The 19,548-nt window shown below is 42.3% G+C and overlaps 1 protein-coding gene across 9 annotated transcripts in view; it reads left to right on the top strand.

Annotated features, from left to right (window-relative positions):
- The window catches only part of GPHN (gephyrin), a 1,582,310-nt gene that overhangs the window by 1,421,547 nt on the left and 141,215 nt on the right, over nucleotides 1-19,548 (top strand). For 6 of the 9 annotated variants that reach the window (XM_085627211.1, XM_085627210.1, XM_085627216.1 and 3 more), the window contains one exon: nucleotides 17,131-17,173. In XM_085627211.1, the coding sequence (XP_085483337.1) occupies nucleotides 17,131-17,173 (43 nt within the window). Of the gene's footprint in view, nucleotides 1-14,236; nucleotides 14,300-17,130; nucleotides 17,174-19,548 lie in introns of all 9 variants that reach the window. The other 3 variants (XM_085627214.1, XM_085627212.1, XM_085627209.1) reach the window with 1 other exon arrangement.

Below are 19,548 nucleotides of genomic sequence, written 5' to 3'. Positions count from 1 at the left end.
GAAACATCTGTGCATGCATACAGGGTCACATCTTGTGCTGCCCCCCCCTGTGTGCATCCACTAGGCGTGAGGCACAAGGGGGCCAACATTGTTTTCATGGAGGAAAGACGTCCATGAAATCCGTGGCAGTGATGAGTCATAATATGCTTGGCGGGACCGTTGCATATTGCTACCTCTTGACTGCCACGCCTACACCGCCCGGTAGCGACGGTTGCCTGGTTGAGGTGGCCGTCCAAGGACGGCACAACGAATAGGGTCGTTATGTGGCAGTGGAAAGACTGCCACCACAAGTCTATCGGTCCTCAGAGCGCCAGACTCTTAATCGGGCTCTAAGAAGTTTGCTGTAAGCAGGTTGGACAAAAAAGAATTTGAATTAAGATAACTGCAGCAGGTTTTAAGATGCAAACATTGCATGCATGGGGGTGGCCCCAGGCCGGGCATTATGTAGGAAGCTGGCATTTACAGTGAAATGGTTGACAAAGCCACAACAGAGTGCGAGTAACCCAGAGAGTGAAACAAGACTCGCTGATATGTATGATGTTTTAGATGATTACAGTTTTGCAGGGGTATGGAACTTAATAAAACAACTACTTTTCCATGGGACAGGATGCTTCATAAATCATGTCCTGTAAAAAAAAAAAATTGTGACCGCAATCTCATATAACCTCTCCGATTATGATTTTTTTTTTTTTAAAAAGCCTCTATGTTTACACCGCACCTTGTACTGTAGCAGAGTTTGAATACTAGCAATTCTCTTATTTTGCCACCTTTCTGCAGATCTACACATTTCTGCTGGAGGTAGCAGGAAGCAATAGTTGGAGGGAAGGAATGCTTTGAGTCTGTGCAAACCTACAAATTTGTAGGGGTCACCAGCTCCTTAATCTTTGCCCATATCGAGATAGGTTGGAAATTTACTCCTGACAAGGTCAGAAGTAAAACTTCTTCCAAGGTTGGGGAAAAAGGGGTTGGAGGGAAAATAAACGTATAAGCGCTCAGCAAGAATTTACAGAGGTGGGCCAGGAAATAGTACTAATGCAGGTAAGTACATATACCACAGGTGCACATTTGTAGCTTTCTTTAAGAATAGGGCTACTAATTAATGCGGATGTTAACCAAGACCTTTTGTTTCATGAAAATTCTATATCGATCTGTCGGCTGACTTGATTTTAGGACTACTGTGGCAATATGTGCTATTTGAAACCAACATTTTTTGCTTTTTGCCACAGTTTTTGTTACAATGGTGAGGGGCCTGCAGCTTCCACAACAGTTTTGCAGAAAACATGGCAAATGAAGACATGCATTGACAAAACCAAAAAGGCTGACCACCAATGTCCGACCTATTGGCTTTGCTAATGCTTGTTTATTTAAAGCATTTTCCCGTAATTTTGTTGAAACCATTTACACTGATTTTCCATTGTGAATATGTTTGGGAAATATTACCATGTATCAAACTAATTTTACTAAATGATGCTTCAATGAAATGATACCTACAATTTCACAGTAGTTTAGCAAAAACATTTTTTTTCTAGTTCCATATTTTTAGTCAACATTTTATTTTAAAAGCAAAGAATCATCACTTTTGCTTTCAAGCTTCTTCAGATATTTGCATCTAATCAGCGCTTTATGAAAGCATTACACGTAGCCTCATATTGTCAGTAGTGCAATGCAAGCTTACAGTATTTCCTTAAAATGCTCACCCTAATATTAAAGGCTTTGCATTAATGAACCAGCAATACAACTTCCAACAGTAATAATATATGGATACAAATATTACCATAATTGCAGACAGAGCCCTTCACTGATTCATAATGTTGCACTGTAAACTGGCAGCCAAAGGGTTTGTTCTGCAGGGGGTAAGACTTACTTGTCCCAAGGCAAAATAAATATGAAAACTTCCTTTGTCCCCAAACAAAATGTCCTAAGCTTTGGGCTATATGAATTCCACACCCCTGGTGGTGTGACTTTATGGTTACAAAATGACCCCGTGATAGGGTGATAGCACCAGGGTAGCTTTAGAGTGTTCGGTAAATGGCAGTAGTGTGCAGACAAATTGTCTAAAGCATGAAGGGAAAAACAGCATGGCAACACTTTTCTGGTACATTTTTCCGGTGGTGCTGGCAATTATGCTGTGGGGAACATAGCTGCAAAATAAAAGTGGCATTTGTGGGTCACATTGGGGCAGTGGTACATGTGATAATCAGAATGACGATACGTATGTCATGTTGCTGTTAAGAAAATATGTTCCCATGGTGCTGGAATGGATCATAATGTCGAGAGTGGCTGATGACGTTCTCGTTTGCATTGGGAGAGGCTCTGTGGTTTGGCCCCCGCGGCAGAGAACAGTGAGATGCATACTCCTCTGGGAGGTTGGGCAATGCGAGCCATGCCGCTGGCAGAAAACCCCCTAGCAGTGTTCACAAGGCGAGCATACAGATTGAGTTGGACAGAATTCACAGTCAGGAGCGGTATAGAGGAGCCAAACAGAGAAGAGGGTAGGAAAGTGGACATGGTTAATTTCCTGATGAAACAGGTTGTGAGGAGGGACTAGCACCGGTGACCGTAGGGAGGATGATGGCAGGCATTACATTTTTACAGGAAATGCTTCTGGGGTTATAACCCATGTAGGACAAACTGGGAAGAAGGATCGTGGAAGGTTGTGCAAGGTAAAAAGGGTAGGTGACACAATTGAGTAAACTTGTCATGATAGAGGTGGTACAGTTGCTAGTGGAACAGGTGATTTGCGTTCATATCCACCAGGGAGAAGGCTCTATTTAGGACGGTGAATTGTGACATTGTTTTGTGAACCTTCCGGGTATCCTAATTGAGGAGAAAGAGGTGGAATATTGGGGGGGGGCGACATAGCGTAGAATGCTGGAAAAGTGTGCCTTCACGTAGGAAGGAGGAAGGTCACAAAGGAAAGAGGCAAGTGCTGTGGCTGTGAAAGTCGAGGGACAAAAGGGTGTACCAGTTGGGAGGAAAATGCTCCTTTTGCATTTAAGAAGCATAATTGAACTCCGGTGTTCGTACAAAAAGACGGAAAAAGAGTGACATGGAAGCAGGTGATGGGTGTAATGAAAGTGCCTCTGGTAGACCGCATGTAGAGCGAGGGAATACGGGAAACACTCATTTGGACTAGAGACTGGATGAACACAGATGGAATGGTTTGGAGAGATGGAAGATTGATTACATTTGAGGCAGTACTACGTGAACATTGTGATTGTAGTAATGGCTATCGTTTTGTTCTACAGCAAGGACAAGAAAGCGGGAATTAAGGAGATTTGGGTCAGCGGGTATTTAATTGTGAAGTGGGCTGGAGACCAGGCAGAGCAGCAGTTTTGTGGTCAATAGGTTTAGATTGGGATAGGGCGGTGATACGTTGGTGCGGCCTAAGGGGAACGAGTTGGGGGAAGCTAATGTCCACCCTTTTGGAGCTGAAAGGAAAATGGCTAAGGCCACACATGATAATAGTGCATCTGGGAGAGAACGACTTGGTCCATGCCACGGGACTTGGGTAATAAAAAATAAACTTCTGAAGGATTGAGGGGTTTTGAGAGAAGCGGAATGGGTGCTGCTGTGTTGGATGCAGCTGTTGCCATGGGTGCTGCTGTGTTGGATGCAGCTGTTGCCATGGGTGCTGCTGTGTTGGATGCAGCTGTTGCCATGGGTGCTGCTGTGTTGGATGCAGCTGTTGCCATGGGTGCTGCTGTGTTGGATGCAGCTGTTGCCATGGGTGCTGCTGTGTTGGATGCAGCTGTTGCCATGGGTGCTGCTGTGTTGGATGCAGCTGTTGCCATGGGTGCTGCTGTGTTGGATGCAGCTGTTGCCAAGAGGTGTGGGGGAGACTCTAAGAAACCAGTTGCAGTCAGCATGGCAGGGAAAAAGGTGAACCAAGAGACTGGGGGTTTCTGTAAGGTCAGGAGAATACGAGTGATACTGATGCCCTGCCCTTTTCCTTCATGAAGGGGACCCATTTGTTACTTTAAGGGAACAGATTGTACTTGGAAAATTTGAGTGTGACAGTGGGGGCATGGGTGGAGGGGACAGAAATAACATATCGGGGGTGAGGTATTCTGGTGGTGATGTGCAAAGATTTAGAGATGGATAAATGAAGGGACAGGAAGTAGTGGAAGAAAGATCGAGCAAGAAAACCAATGAAATGGACCTGGTCCATGGAAGGACAGTCCAGGCAGTTAAGGCAACAGTGGATGGACAGATATTAGAAAACATGAAGACTAGTCAAGGGGAAAAAGGGGTTGAAAATGTTGGAGTGGGAAGTGCTTGGAGTGGCTTGAAGGTTTAGGAATAAATATTAGATTGTTTTGTAGGGTGTATCAGGATGTGAGGCGCAGCCGAAGGAGGTAAGTGCTGCCCAACTTTTTCCCCAATAAGGCAGCCTTTCGCACATACAATGAAACACAGTGGCAAAGTGATTTGTCCCAAGTTGAACCTTTGGAGAAGCAGCATGAACCGCCTCTAGAGACCCTATGGATTTGGGAGGGGGAAGGAGCTCGTAGTGACGCAGGTGGCTCACTTATGTCATTGTACTATGGTGTAGAATGAATAATTTTTACTGCATGTGAAGGAAAAAGCACACCACTCTCCCTGGTACAGGGCCTAACAGAACATGCTGGGCAAAATATTGGTGATATTGTGTTGGTTGTTGCAAGCGAGCAGAGGTTGTGAAGGGGCACAGAGAGATGGAGACATGAGGGACAGAGGAAATAGGGGAAGGGAGATGGAGCAAGGAATCGAAGAGGCAGGCAGGCTAGTCCGTCAAGAAAACAATGGGTGTACACATATGAGGACATAGGAAAATAAGAAGTCATAATGTTTGGGGGGATGTCATTGCGCAAGAGTACAAGGGGGTGGGAAATTTAGGTCCAAAGGGAAGAGTTGGGAATAAATGTTACATAAGTGTTTTCACACACTGTAGGTCGTGACCCATTGGTGCATCTCCAGCCAATTTCATGGGGGCCATGAAGAGCAATAAATAAACATACCTTTACATTTTAAAGACTGAGATCAAATGTCAGGTTGTCTTCTGAAAAATTGCTGCTTATTCTTTTAACATGGGGATTGGTGTTTACTTTTCTTACTGTTAAAGTTAACTATGTGACAATCTTGTTGCGGGACAGGGAGTGTGAAAGGAAAGGCTGTAGGATGTAATTTGTTGTAATACACTAACATTTGAGTACTTATAAATAAACTGCACATTTCAGAATATATCAGCAGTTAGGAAAGCAAAAATGAAGCACAGTTTCTAATTCTGAAGTGTGATGGCAGCAAACATTTTAATAGGATCAAATAATTCAAGAGACTTTTTCTTGGTGCTGTGTAAGGATAAATATTCACTAAAACCTGATTTCTTCCCATCATTTGTGTGCTATATAGTTTTATCAGTACAATTCTTTGTCTGTGCAAATTTGGTGATCATTTCAATGTAAAATGTGCTGTCTGTAAATGACAGTGCACTACTGTACGATGTTTTAGTAATATATTTGTGACAGTGTGCTCCAGAATGCACCACCAGCTTACATACACTCTCCTTCTGAATACATTTGCTGCACTTTGTGTGAAGCAAAGTTTTTTCACAATCCCTCTGACTTGAGTAACATTGATGTCAGCACCCCCATTCTGAAAAAATCTCTGGGACCACTGGTGCACAGGTGCTGAACTAGGTCACCAAGTCCTGTTTTAAAACAAATTCTTGCAAATATTCCCAAGCAAGACTTCAAGTGAGCCTTCCAGTATTTCACTGCTGCTGATTTGGTTTTACTTCACAAAGCTACTTAAACAGAGAATGTGCTCAGTATACTTGATCATTCACAATCATTCCACTTCTGCATGACTTCCACACAAATTGAGAAATATGGTTGTGGTCTTATGGCCAGAACTGCAGACTTTAAATCTGGGCAACCAGGTTCGGGTCTCGGTGTTGGCTCTGGGCAAACCAATTAATCTCCTGTGCTTAAAATAAAATGAATGTGACCTTATGTTATGTAATCTGGTGCTTGTGTTAATTGCTCAAATGCCTTTAGGCAGTGTTTGCGTTATATAAAATTGGAATACCTACGGCATTAAAACATGTCATCTCATACACTAATAGTTCTGCTCCATCTGGCCTGCCTCTCCCTTTCAGATTCGACTTCCGTGACATTGGCTAGGCTGGATCCTATTTCTGTCAAGGTTTTTAAAACTTTGTATAGGTCTATGAAATCAGGGTCTCCGTTAGACCCTATTCCACCAAAACAATGGCTAAAATGGGAAGATGAGCTGGCAGGCCCTCTCCAACAACTTTGTAACCACTCTCTTGAAACTGAGAATGTACCTGACTGCTGGAAAAAAGCCATAGTTAAGCCATTACTGAAAAAAGTCCTCTCTGACCCTTCAGACCTAACTAATTTCAGACCTATTTCTCTTCTTCCCTTTCCAATAACATTTTTAGAGCGCTACGTAAGTTCAATACTATTACAATATTTAGAGGACTATGCATGGCTTGAGTAAGAACAATTTTGATTCCATCCTGGTCATGGAACTGAGACTGCTCTGATTTACGCTACCGATGAAATATGGAGGATGACAGACAACGGACAATCGGTTGTACTGGTCCTGATATATTAGTCAGCTGAGTTTGACACGGTGGGCCACCGCACTCTCCTGTCTAGGCTTACGGCAGTGGGGGGCCCGATGTTAAACTTGCTAAAATCTTATCTGTAAAGCAGGGGTGTGGAATTTATTAAAATATCTACTCGTCCAAGGGGCAGGTTGCTTCATAAATCTACATGTCCTGTAACCAAATCCATTTGTTCTTTTGGTGCCATGTAGTGCGGCGACAAATGATGACGGCACTCTTATAATGTAAGAGCTCTGATATATCCTATCTGATTATGCCAGGGCTCATACCATAGTAGGGTTTGAATACTTGCAATCCCCTAATGTTGCCACGTTTCCACAGATCTACCTTCTGGGGCTGAAGGTAGTGGTAAGCAATAGTTCCAGGGTTAGACTGCCCTTTTGAGTCTGCGCAAACCTACTAACTTGCATGTTTTAAGGGTTTTCAACAACTCTTCTCTAATCTTTTACCATACTGAGAAATGTTGGAAATTTAATCCTGACAATGGCAGATGTAAACCTTCTTCCAGAGTTGGGAAAAAAGTGGTTGGAGGGAAAGTGAACTTGCAAACACTCCGATTTTTGCAGGAGCAAATCTACACATGCAGATTTACTCATGCTAAAATGCAGTTCACAAATATTTTTTAGGAGTACTATTTCTTGTCCCACTTCTGTAAATTCTTTGGAATTCACGAAAGCTTTTGCGTTTATTAAAATTCTGTCGCTCTCTCTCTGTATCGTCTGGTTTCACTGTGAGTGGCAGCATTCTGCTGTTTCACAAGGAGCATATCAGCACACAAAGTAGTTTTGTTCAGGGCCAGTAACTACTGCTGTTTCACAAGGAGCATATCAGCACACAAAGTAGTTTTGTTCAGGGCCAGTAACTACTGTGGCAGTGTGTGATTTTTGAGACCACAAACTATTTTTGCTTTTGCCAATGTTTGTTATAATTGTGAGGGTCTGGCAGCTCCCACACCAATAAGGTTTTTTTTTTTTTAAAAAAACATGCCAAAACAAGTCACGCATCGACCAATATAAAAAGCTGACCACCAATTTCAGATGTAGTGGCTTTGCCAAGGCTTGTTTATTTGTTTCCCATAATCTTATTGAAACTGGTTACACTGATTTCCATTATGAATATTTTTGGGAAATACCAGCATGCATCAACACATGTTACTAAATGATACTGCAAAGAAATGGTACCTGAAACTTTATAGTAGTTTAGCAAAATGTTTTTTTCCCTGCTTTCATTTTTGTAATCAACATTTTATTTTGAAAGCATAGAATAATCAATTTTTCTTTCAAACTTCTGCAAACATTTGCATAAAGTCAGAGATCATTCTGGGAGCATTATACATAGCCTCATATTGCTAAACTTTGAAAACGCGTGTACACGTTTGTATTCTGAAACCACTGTCCGTAGTGCAGTCAGAGCTTACAACATTTACTTAGAGCGCTCCCCCTAATAATAAAGGCTTTCAATTAATGAACCATAACTACAAGTTGCAACAGCATTAACATATGGACAAAAATATTACCTTAACTGCAGACAGTGCCCTTCTCTGATCCATTATGGGGTACTGCAGACTGGCAGCCAAAGGGTTTGTGCTGCAGAGGGTTGGGCCTGCTTGTCCTAAGGACAAAATACACATAAACTTGTTGCCTTTGACCCCAAACAATATGCCCTGGGCGTCGGGCTATAGGAATTCCACATCCCTGCAGTTAAGCCACTGTCAGGCAGTCTCGCTCCCTCCTGTTTTTTAATCTAAATTTAGAATGACAACAAATGGTGTCCCCCAGGAGTATTCCCTCAGCCCTTTTTTATTCAATATTCATATCACACCCCTCATCTCTCTTATCAAGTCCTATAGGATCAAGCTGATTCATTATGCAGACGATACTCGGCTAATTCTGTCATTGAATAAAGACCAGGAGGTCACTCAATGCAACTTTCAGGCATGTGTCCTTGACATCTTTGGATGAACGCAAACTCACTCAAGGTGAATGGAAGCAAAACTGAGCTCCTCTGTTGCTCGTCTAATAAAATCTGGGTATCTCTATCCCCTAACTTCTGGCCTCTACCCACGGAATTGCCTTTGGGCAACCCAGCGGCGGTACGAAACGTAGGTGTGATTATAGATGAAGGTCTGTCCATGGTAAAACAAGTGAACAGACTTACCAGGACTTGCTTCGCACTGATCCGGGCCCTCAGGAAGCTATATCCTCTGCTCGACCTGCCAGCCAGATCACTGATCTCTAGAGGTGTAATACTAAGTAGGCTGGACCACTGCAATGCCCTTTTATTGGGAGCCCCCAGCTATTAATTAAAGAAAGCTAGAGCGTATTCAGATAATTACAGCAAAGTTAACATTGAACAGACCTCGACACTCTTCTGCCACAAAGGCTGTGAATAATCTCTACTGGTTGCCCATTAAACAGATAATTATTTTTAAATCTCTCTGTATTGTTCATAAGGCACTATACAACAAAGGACCAAAATGCCCACAAGCTAAACTAATAAGATATACTTCTGGCAGACACCTCCGATCAACCACTCGCAATTATGTCCAAGAACCCAGATTTCAAAAAGTACGACAAGGAGGACGTGCTTTTACCCCAAATGCAGCTCATATGGAACCAACAACCAGCTCCATTAAGATCTCACTCTGACTTATTAAAATTCAGAAGATCACTGAAAACCTGGTTGTTCCCACATTAATAATCTGTTTCAGCTTCATAGTTTGATTAGTTGTTTCTTCTTACATAGTGGTAATAACTAGTGCCAGGATACCATGTTGGTCACAGTGCGCTTTATAAGTAATACATACAATACAATATATATATGGATACTAAATTTGCACAATTGGATCTTGTTTTAACACAAAAGTGCATATGAGGCCTTATCCCATACTGTGCTGCACGGAGTTTTTCAGATTTGTTAAAATCCCTGTTACCAACTCGAAGATTAATCTGAAAGTTTGTCATTTTAGGGAACTGATGCCATAGGGCAAGGCCCCACTCTGAAAAGTGTTCCAGCTCCAGTGTAATTCACCATCTATCACTTTTATGAGCAGATCAACATCATGGCCACAGTCCAATAAATACATATTCAAGGTAGAGGTCAAAGTTGTGACATTTACAAACAATTGCTGTTAGAGAGGAACACAAAAAATTGTAGAGAGAATGGTAATTTAACATCCTTTTGAAAGCATGCCTGCTAACTATTAAGATAAACAATTACCCCCGCCTCATGTCAGTTAAAGCTAGGAGGGTCACGAAAGTTTGCTTTTCTAAAAAATTGGGTCGTGGATCAAATGTTCGGGAAGCACAGTGTCAGATTGTTGTGTAGGGCATATTCGTATGTGTAGCTCAGCCAAAGGAGGTAAGTGCTGTCCGGCTTACTGCCCAACAAAGCGATCCTTTGTGCATACAATGGGAAAGAATTTCACACGGATTCCCTTCGAAAAAATGTATTTCATATGGTTAAAGCGTGGGGAGTGTGGAAAATGTATTTGTCTTGTACAGGCCTGCCACATTTGTCCTGGTTTTGAGGTGTTCTAGATTACCATGCTTCAGTGACTGCTCGGCTCTACTGTGGGGTGCTTTGGGTTATTTTTACCAAAACAAAATTAAGCTGATGAAAGCGTTATTTGTAAGGTGTGTCCAATCTTTTGTGCATAGCTACAACCTGGCCAAATTTCCCCACATTTTGTTATTCCGGTCATAGTCTGTTAATCAGTTCTAATCCGTCCTGACACCCAATGCCTAACCCTTGCTATACATGGACCTCTTCAGCCCCCCTCTGAACTGATCTCCTATTCACACGGTGGGAATCTGTGACGACAGCCTCCAGGGGAGAAGGGTGGGGTTAATGAGTTGTGCCGCTAGTTCTCCCCAAGAGCCTTCATCTCCACAGATTGTCCTAGTCACCTACCACCCATTGCGCTGTAGCATGGTCAGCGCATTTTGTTTTTGGGTGAAACACTTGTGTGTAGGAGGTGCCCGCTTATAGATCTAGTTGTCGCAAGGTTGGTACAAGTGTTCCATCCTAAAGCTGTTTTTCAAAATGGTTCCAGCTTTCTACAGTTATAGAACAATGTCAGACGATAAGTCTATCGAGAAGGTGAACCATGGTGAGAACTCGCGTTACAAGTGAGTAATGTTTTTGTGTGTTTGTAGGAGAGTGCTAGTCTCAGCCTGCTGTCTTTATTTCTTGTCTGCTATATTTGTTTTAATCCCTTCGTGGCCGGCTCTCAGCTTGATACTGTGGCTGAATGCATGCACATGTCTGCATTGTTCAATCTGGAATCTGCTCTGCATCTGTGTTGTTACCAGAACGCTACGTGCATGGTGAGCATGGCTGACTTGCTTGTATGAGGACTGCTTGTGCAAATGTCTATTGCCTACTTTTGTCAGTGTGTGTTTGTCAGTTAGTATCCTTACTTGCTGTGTTTCGCTGTGTTTCTGGCCTCCTACCCTGCGGGGAGGCAGCTTTTTTTATTATGTGTTTTCCACTGCCAAATCACACCTTGAGCTCACCTCAGCTGAATGTCCTGGAAGGAGTACAGTTACAGGCAAAGGCTTTTCTGTTGTCCGGTAACGCACATAAAGGGCCAGCATTGTGGTCAGTCTGAAAATCCTGGGTAGGTCATCAACTCATGCCATCCTTGCTTATGGAGCATCTTTGCTTAAGATGAACTTGGTTCAAGGTCTGATGGCCTTGCTTTAATTTGACAGTCGTCTAAAGTTTTAAAGAATAATCTTACCAGTAAAGCCTGCTATGAGATGTGTATTAATTTAAGACAACTTTTAAATATAAGGTTTCGATGCTGTATAAAGTGATCCACATTAGTGTTAGCTGTAGAATGCAAAATAGAGGATTCACTTTTCCATTCCAGTTGGTCACACTTTAAGATAAAGTTTTATTTTCCCTCTACGTTTTGCATTTTAAAGTAAGGACGTATAAAGCAACAGCATTTGCAGTCTAGAATAAGTCACTGGGACTGACTCTACTGGTAAAGATCTGTTCATTTAGCATCGAAATGCCGGCTTAAGGCATAAATGTACACCTCAAAGATGGAAGTTTAATCTTTGAACCAAAGTCTTGCCTCTGACTTCATAAATTTGACTGGAAATGGCAGGTGTAACAATCAAGCCAATTCTAGTTGCAAAAGAACAGAGAGTTGGGGGCGAAAGATGGGCGAGCCAATGACCAAGTTGAGTAGCTTGACACTCAGGTAAGTGAATAGACTATGAAGGAAAATAAAGGCTCTAAGTAGTGTGGTATACAGTCGGGCAGGGAAGCAAACCCCAAAAGGGTGTCCAGACATTTAGTACGGTCAGTGAGACGACGGGGCATCACACGAAATACGCAAGGACAATTGACGTGAAAACAAAATCTTCTCTATAAAGATCTGCTGGAACCAGAGACCAAGCCAGAGGGGGCTCCTGTTTGATGGGAGTTGAATTGTTGGGACTAGGGCTTAACTCCAAGCAGCATTGGCCCAGTGGAAAAGAGCAGCGCAAACTCCCCTTAATTCAGATAAAAATGCAGAAAGTTTCATACACCTTTCTTTTTGCTGAATAGAATTGGAGATATGGTGCTCAGTAAAATGCAGCGCTGATAACTCGATGATGCATCTGATTGGCATGCTAAAGGTGAAGGATGGATCCAGCTACAATGAATGTCCCCGTTGTGATGCCCAGGAAGCAGACTTACTGCTCGTGTTGTGGTTCTAATTACTGGGAGGAAATAATGGCCACAATGTTGGACCGGAGAGGACCGAAACAATGGGATAACCCTGCACAGTGCATACTGGGATTGTCCCCTAGACCCAAAGGCTCTAAGTTGGTGACTCGGTCCACAAAAATGACACTGCTGTTCGCAAAAAGATTAATAACAAGGTGCTCGAAAATCCCCACTGACCCCTAGGGTAGAGGACTCGTGAGGAGGTTGGGCGCTGGGTACTTGCTGAAAGCGAGGCAGTCACAGGAGGAATAAGGAGGCCTGCGTAAAACGCCAATTTCGATCAAACTGGATTTGTTACTAGAGAGCTTCAAAGCGCAGGAGCCAGAGCCCTAAATGATGGGAGCCTCAGGGAGCGTGGGGACTGGAGGCTGGGTAGTTCGCTGATCAAGATGCCTGTCTGCTGGTCGCTCCGTGCACGCTACAACTGTACGCCCCATTTCTGTATGCACTGGAAGAACAGATGCACACCCTTGGTCAGTTTAGTGCTGTCCATGCCGGAATTGTAGTGGCCTGCTAGGGAGGGCACAGCGTACAAACACTTTCTTGCACACAGTTGCCCCCCGAGAACATCTAGACTGTACAATAGGTGACCTGTCTTAGTTAACAAGGAATGCGGGTTGGGGGTGGGGGTTGGAGTTCGGGAAATTGCTTGTATATTATATGAAGAATATGTTACTTCGCATTGTCACTATTGTGATTGTTAATATCGAATTGGGGCGACTGCTTCTTATCGATGTATGTAAACATGACTGATTGCTACATAATGTACACCTTTGAAAATGCAATAAAATTGGTTTAAAAATAAAAAGTGGATCCGAGTACAAGAGATGTCCCCTTACCCTGGTTGAAGTTTGTTTTTTAGTCATCGTTCGAATAGCCACCTTTTTTGACTGTAGTTTGGTGGTAGCTGATTCCAGCCTGGTGTTATTAAATGTCCAAACAGACCAAATAGCCCACAAGCACAGTACATTTTGTATTTCGCAACAAGATCCACTCAGTAAATTGATTATGCAAACATAGAAGTACGAGTAACTTTATTTTCAGTCCAGCATCGACAAGGGGCATCAGTTTCATGGAAAACAAAAAAAACAGTAGATGCATAAAATTTCAGCATGTATTCTTTGGCAATTATGGTAAGATTGCATTATAATTTTAACTCAAATTTGTCTTTTTTCCGGCAATGGGAAGCAGTGGTATAAGTTAGTGCGTAGATGAGTAGTTTTAAATAAATGTAGGTCCCAGCTCTGACACCGACACTCTGTGCACATATCTCATTATGATGAGCTGCTTTCTAGGCTGAACAATGTCTGCCATTAGAATGCATTCATAAAAACGAAACCCAAATTGTTATGGATTTTTATTAGGTCATTGGAGCAAAGGAGGAGTATCATTAATGTGTTCTTGGGAGTCCACTTGAACTAAATCGGTTCGACCCCAGAATTGAGAGACCCCCTTTATTTCAGTGTCTAGCGATCATCTCCTGTCCAGTTTTCTCTAGTTAGAGCGGTCTTCCAGATTGCTCCCCTTTGGATCTGGAGGGCCGTTTGAAACTCAAATTTCAGAAACCGATTTAGTGACCTTTAAACCAGTTTACAATCTCAAACTGGTTTAAAATGTTGTAACGTGGATTGTGGTTTTTGTGACATTTGTAAGTGGCCCTGGTGTCCATTCCATTTCACTGATCAGTGCTGAGTATTTGAGCTTGCTGTGTAGAGGAGAATGGTGAGTTCGAAGTTGGTGGTCTTTTGTTAGGACGTACATGGGAGAGAGTGCAGGATAATCCTCCCGGCTCATTTGAAGAATTGCTAGTAAAGTAACCCAACAAGCTCCAAGTCTCTGTTCCTTACCAAACTTTTGTTTTTGTCCATGCAATAGCTCCACTGTAGGTTGGAAGGGCTCAAAGATGAACTCGGGAGGAATAGAGGCTACGACTCGAGAGTAACTATTACTGATCAAAGGAGTTGCTTCCATTCGCAAACATTGCTTTGCGCTATGAGTTTGAGCTCCTTACTACACTTTGTAAAGATTCTTGACTTTCATTTTCCTTCCTTAGCGCTGTCTGTCCACTAACATTTTATCCTCTTAGAAGCTTTCTCTTTTGTCCTTTGGGTTACTTTTCGTTGACTTAGTTTCTCTTTCCTAGATCTCTTTTAGTCTTTTTTTTTGTTCTTGTTTTTTTGTTAGGACTGTGTTGTCTTTGCTAGCTCCATTCCACAGTTCGCCGAGCCGACTTACTTCATTTACCGCTGAGCCGGTCATCATTCATCCTCATTTCTTTTTTCTGGGAGAAAGCAAAACTTCACCTTCCAAGGTGCAAGAAACCAGCGTTGCATAATGCATTTATTTTTGGATATGCCCCAAATCCCTCACTTTCTTTACTTTGGTAGTGAGGGGGTAGTTGCGTTCTTTTTTTCTTCAGTGATCCTTTTCTTTGGTTCAGCATTATGTTTTTTAGGTAAAGCAAGGGAAAAGGGAGGCTTACACACTTATTTCAGAACTTAAGTCTGTTCAGACGAGAACCAAAATTGGGGCCGAGGGAAGTACTACTTTGTCTATTTTTTGAGGGGTGGATTTTTTTTTCAACATTTGCAGTTTGTGTTTTTTTTTCATTAGTGAAAGGCAATCATTCACCACCCTAAGTTGCACATTACCCTTCATACAGTGTTCCATTGCAACAAGTAGGTTGTGTCATTGAGTAGAGTCCGGCCTGTTGTGTGATTGTGTATGTTATTTGTGGGCAAGCTTCTGCGAGCAGAGGAAAGGAGGCCCGTGCAATTAATCAAACCTATGCCAGTGTCAAGAGTCTCTAAATTTATGATAAATGAAGTTACATGCAAATTGGCTACAAAACGAATATCAATATTTTTCTGTTTGCAATTTCAACGAAAATGGAACATGGGGCCAGCTAGCTCACAACCTTGGTACCTAATATGTCAAAGCACAGGAAAAGCGAGCTTTTAATCTTTTTTATTTGGCAACAGTGTGGCTGAAATAACAGCAAGTGATTAGTATGTAGCCATGTTATAGAAGGTTTAATGATCCACATGACACACACTTTAGCACTTCTCTTCAACCTTAGACAAGCTACACTTTCTCCAAACAATAATCTGGCAATTTAACTTCTCAATCCAATGATTGCCTCTGTTCCACAATGTAGTTGTGCACTGTGACCACCTTGGAGCAACCTTTTGGCTTGATCGTAATGCTGTTGCGTCTTTCCATCACCCCTATTTGACACAACCACATGGGTGGGATCTAGGACTTTTAGACAATTGTCTGGTTACCAGAAGCTGAAAATAGAACCTAGTGTTCCTGAATTTGTTGTATTTGCCTGTTTCTGTCAAAGGAGGAACTCGCCTAACTTCATTAGTATGATGGATGCATTGTTGGCGACACGTGTATGTGCACTCGACAGGAATGGCCCATGTCATTGCCCTGCAGGTCATATGTACACATAACTCAGAGCCCTGAGCAGGATGTAGAGATGCCTGACCTTACATTGCTGTGTTTGCACTGACTAACTCCAGAGTCACCAAACAGTCTCAGGTTAGACCAGAGAAATCGCATTGTATCATTTCTCTCTGGCTCTTTGCAAATGTGGGTTCTTCTCATAAACAATGTAGATTCATTGCCACCCTAAAGAGGCCACGTTATTCTGATAGAAGATGCTCCACAACCCAGAAGCTGGGTTCAGATTTCCACCTCTGTTCCCATCAAGCTGTTATTTGGTGCTATGATTGGCCCTTCGTTTTCTGTTCATTCTTCTACCAGTTTGTTGGAGAAGGCAAGAAGTGCCACCTGGAGCAAACAAGATGGAAGGGTACCCCCTTCCACCTACCCTATTGGGCCACGTGCCTTTGACTTTCAAACAGAAAGGCACAAATTAGCATTCGTAGTAGGCTTGAAGGAGAAACGAGTCACCTTTGCATGTAACAAATAGGCAAGCTGTATTCTAATGCCAGAGCCACATTTACCCTTCTTTTTTGAGAATGGGTAATCGGTGCTTTTTGCACTCTGCGGTTGTTGTTTTTTCATGATATCACAATCCCCAAACAAATATTCCTGCCAGGCCCACCTTGGCAGATGTGTGGTGGAAGGAGTTCAGAAAGTGTTGTGCACATTATACAACCTTACATTATTTTGCGGTTATGGAAGCTCGATATAGCTGAACTGCATACATTTTCCTCTTTTAGCACAGCCTATGAGTGCAGCGTCCTGCTGCTTTAGACAGCAGCCTGCGGTGCTAAATAAAGTCACTTGGTGGATCAGTAAATTTGAATTTTTATTCAATCATTTTTCGCAGTTAGAAAACGGATGAATAGAGTTTGGTGAATAGTATCCAGTACAAAATAATGCACACATTTTGACTTTTAAACTTCTGCCTTCGTACTTTTTTAGAGCTTCTATTCTGAGCAGCAAATTGTTTTTGACTCTTAAAGCAAATGTGTTCTTAGCCTTATTGTCTTAAAATGGGACACAGTATGCAGCTGGAAAGATAAGAATGGATGACAAAGAGGTGGCAGAAAATCTATCTCTTGCGCGCTGCCTTTTTTGTTGCGTTGAAGATTTGTCAAGATTTCCCTCAAAGATTGCAAGAGAGCGTCTGACGTGCATGGCTGCAAGTAATCTCCTTCCCTCCCACACACTCACATTCATGATCTTAAAAGCTCTGTCTCTAGGTCCCAGGAGCTTGCCCATGAATTTTAGATATTTCTCTGTCGCTGTTAGCGCATAGTATCTGACGGTGTCTGTGCCATCTCTTTCTGCAGGTCCAGTCCAGGTGCAGCAGCAAGGAGAACATTCTTAGAGCCAGTAAGTACTAATTTCTGACCTTCAGCTCACCACCAATAAGGTAGTTGGAATGTAATAGACTTGTTGATAACTGTGTATAATGTCCATGTTCATTATGGTATCTAGGAACTAAGAATCTTTTGTTAGCAGATCTTGACAAGGAAACGTCTCGTAGCATGTATCGCTTTAGAGGAAAACTGCGATTAATAACTTGCGAAAGCTGACCCTCCCATGAAGTTAGTGGACTGCATTTACTTGGCTAAATCATTGCTTAGATGTTTATGCTGGTGGGTTCATTTCTGGAATTTCTTTATTAGATTGATTTTAAAAATATGCATTCATTAAAAAATACCTGTATAGTGACTTATTGCTCTTATTTATTGTTGGCTATAATCCTTTCTGGGGCAACGTCAGTCCCAAGTTCTATAGAAATCTTTTCAAACCCTCTGTTTCCCTGGATCCAGAAGTTTGAACAAACCCTCTACGTTTCTTGCACAAAGAAACTGCATGGCGTGTACTATAATGTAGGAGGCAAAAATGGCCTGGGAGAGTGGGATATTAAATTAAATTCATTTAAAATACTTAACACTTGAAGAGAATGAATTGCAGTTCGGAAAAGGCGGGGAGAATCGCAGGCTAGTAGAAACTTTGCAGTTTCTAACTAATGCTTAGTGGAAGATGGAAATGTTAAATGTTTGCTCCCAGTGCCTGAAGGCATATGCGAATATGGTTTGGAAGTCCACGTGTAACATCCTAAGATTTAGGATTAGCCCTGTAAGGAGAACGCCTCAAGGCTAGAAAAGGTTAGGAAATAAGATATGAGCACTGGTTAAGAGCTGGGGAAGCAAAGTACCCTTTGACGTAAAATACCCCTGTCGAGCGGGTGGAAAATTGTATCCGAAACACGTACAGGTAAGACATTGCCGAGAGAGATTGTTTACTTTAAGTATTTTCATAAAAAGGAGCCCTTTCTACACATCCACACCTCTTTAAATCCATAATTGAACCATCTAGGAACCAGTTCTGTCCGATTTGACAAAATGCAAACATGAATATTTCTGGGGACTAAACATACATTGAGAAGGGCAGAAGCAGATTATGTTTTAAAATCGTTTTTTCACTGACATAATCAGCAATGTCGAGAGAGGCCTCCCCAGGCTCGCCCTTTATTTGGCTGACCTTACTCTTCTCAGTGTTGGAGCATTGCACGAGGCTCACCTGAAGGGGGAGTAAGGCCCTTAGCAGACTTCGAGCCCGTTTTGTGAAACCAGTCTCCACGTTCAGATTTTAACAAAACTGCGTGTTTCAGGCCAAATCCCAAGTAACCTAATCCCCCCTGTCCACTTGGGTCTATCCGGATTCTTTTAGGCTACATCTTTAAGCTTCTAGTCTCTATTTTCCTGCATTTTGATGTGAAACTGATCCCTTTTTTGTTTCTAAACGATTCTATATTGAGTAAGGGTGGAGAAGGACAGTCTGTGGTGGCAGTAACTGTGAAGGGAGGGAGTATCAAACCTTCAGCAATCCTATTTTCAGTAGTGGCTGAAAGTCGACAGTTATCAAAAAGCGCAGATCTGGAGCAGGACTCACACCAATAAGGAAGTATCTATAGAAAAACAGAGAAATGGTTCCAGAGAACCAAGATGAGGAGGAAAAGAAAGGGAGGTGAAAGGAACTCGGGAATGGTGATTAACACGCAAACAACCAGTGCAGGGAGATGAGATCACGGTTGATTCGTCAAAAGATTAAAAACTGAGAGGCAAGAGTGGGATGGCAAGGAAGGTCACTTAACTCATGCTTAAAGCAACAGAGGCTGATTTAGAGTGTGTGAGCCTGAGTACTCCAGCGCAAATCCAATGAAGTACCATGCCCTCAAACAGTTGGTCCTCCTTCCTCATTTAGAGACAGATGGACGGTAGATGGAATACTTCCTCCTACAACCTGGTGGAGTAGGGGCTGTTAGTGGAAGGACATTACACCATCTGCCCTTTTTAAAAACACGGTAGTGAGGTATAGGAAAGCAGTCATTAATTTCCTAACCTTGGGAGAAAGCTCCAAGGGTGTGTGGGACATTAATTTTTTTTCTTGAAAAACAAACTACCGCTTCAGGAGATCATGGCTGACTGTACTGTCCGTTAAACTTTTCTTACATTGACAGGAACTGCCATTATGATGGTTCCTGTCAATGTGGGGAGATGTTCATGGGGCCTATGGACATCTCTAAATTAGGTGGACGTGATATCCATTTAGGTGACATTAATTTGTCTGCCATACTCTAAATCATCTGATAAAAAGTCAGATAGGAGTGCTCAAGGAAGAATTGTGAGCTATAAATTAATACTGAATTATTCTAAACTAAGGGTTCCTAAATGCATTTAAATTAGGGAGCTGATCTT

The sequence above is a fragment of the Triturus cristatus genome, chromosome 9, assembly GCF_964204655.1.
Source record: "Triturus cristatus chromosome 9, aTriCri1.1, whole genome shotgun sequence".
Lineage (NCBI taxonomy): Eukaryota > Metazoa > Chordata > Amphibia > Caudata > Salamandridae > Triturus > Triturus cristatus.
This window is presented reverse-complemented; position numbering and strand designations above follow the sequence as displayed.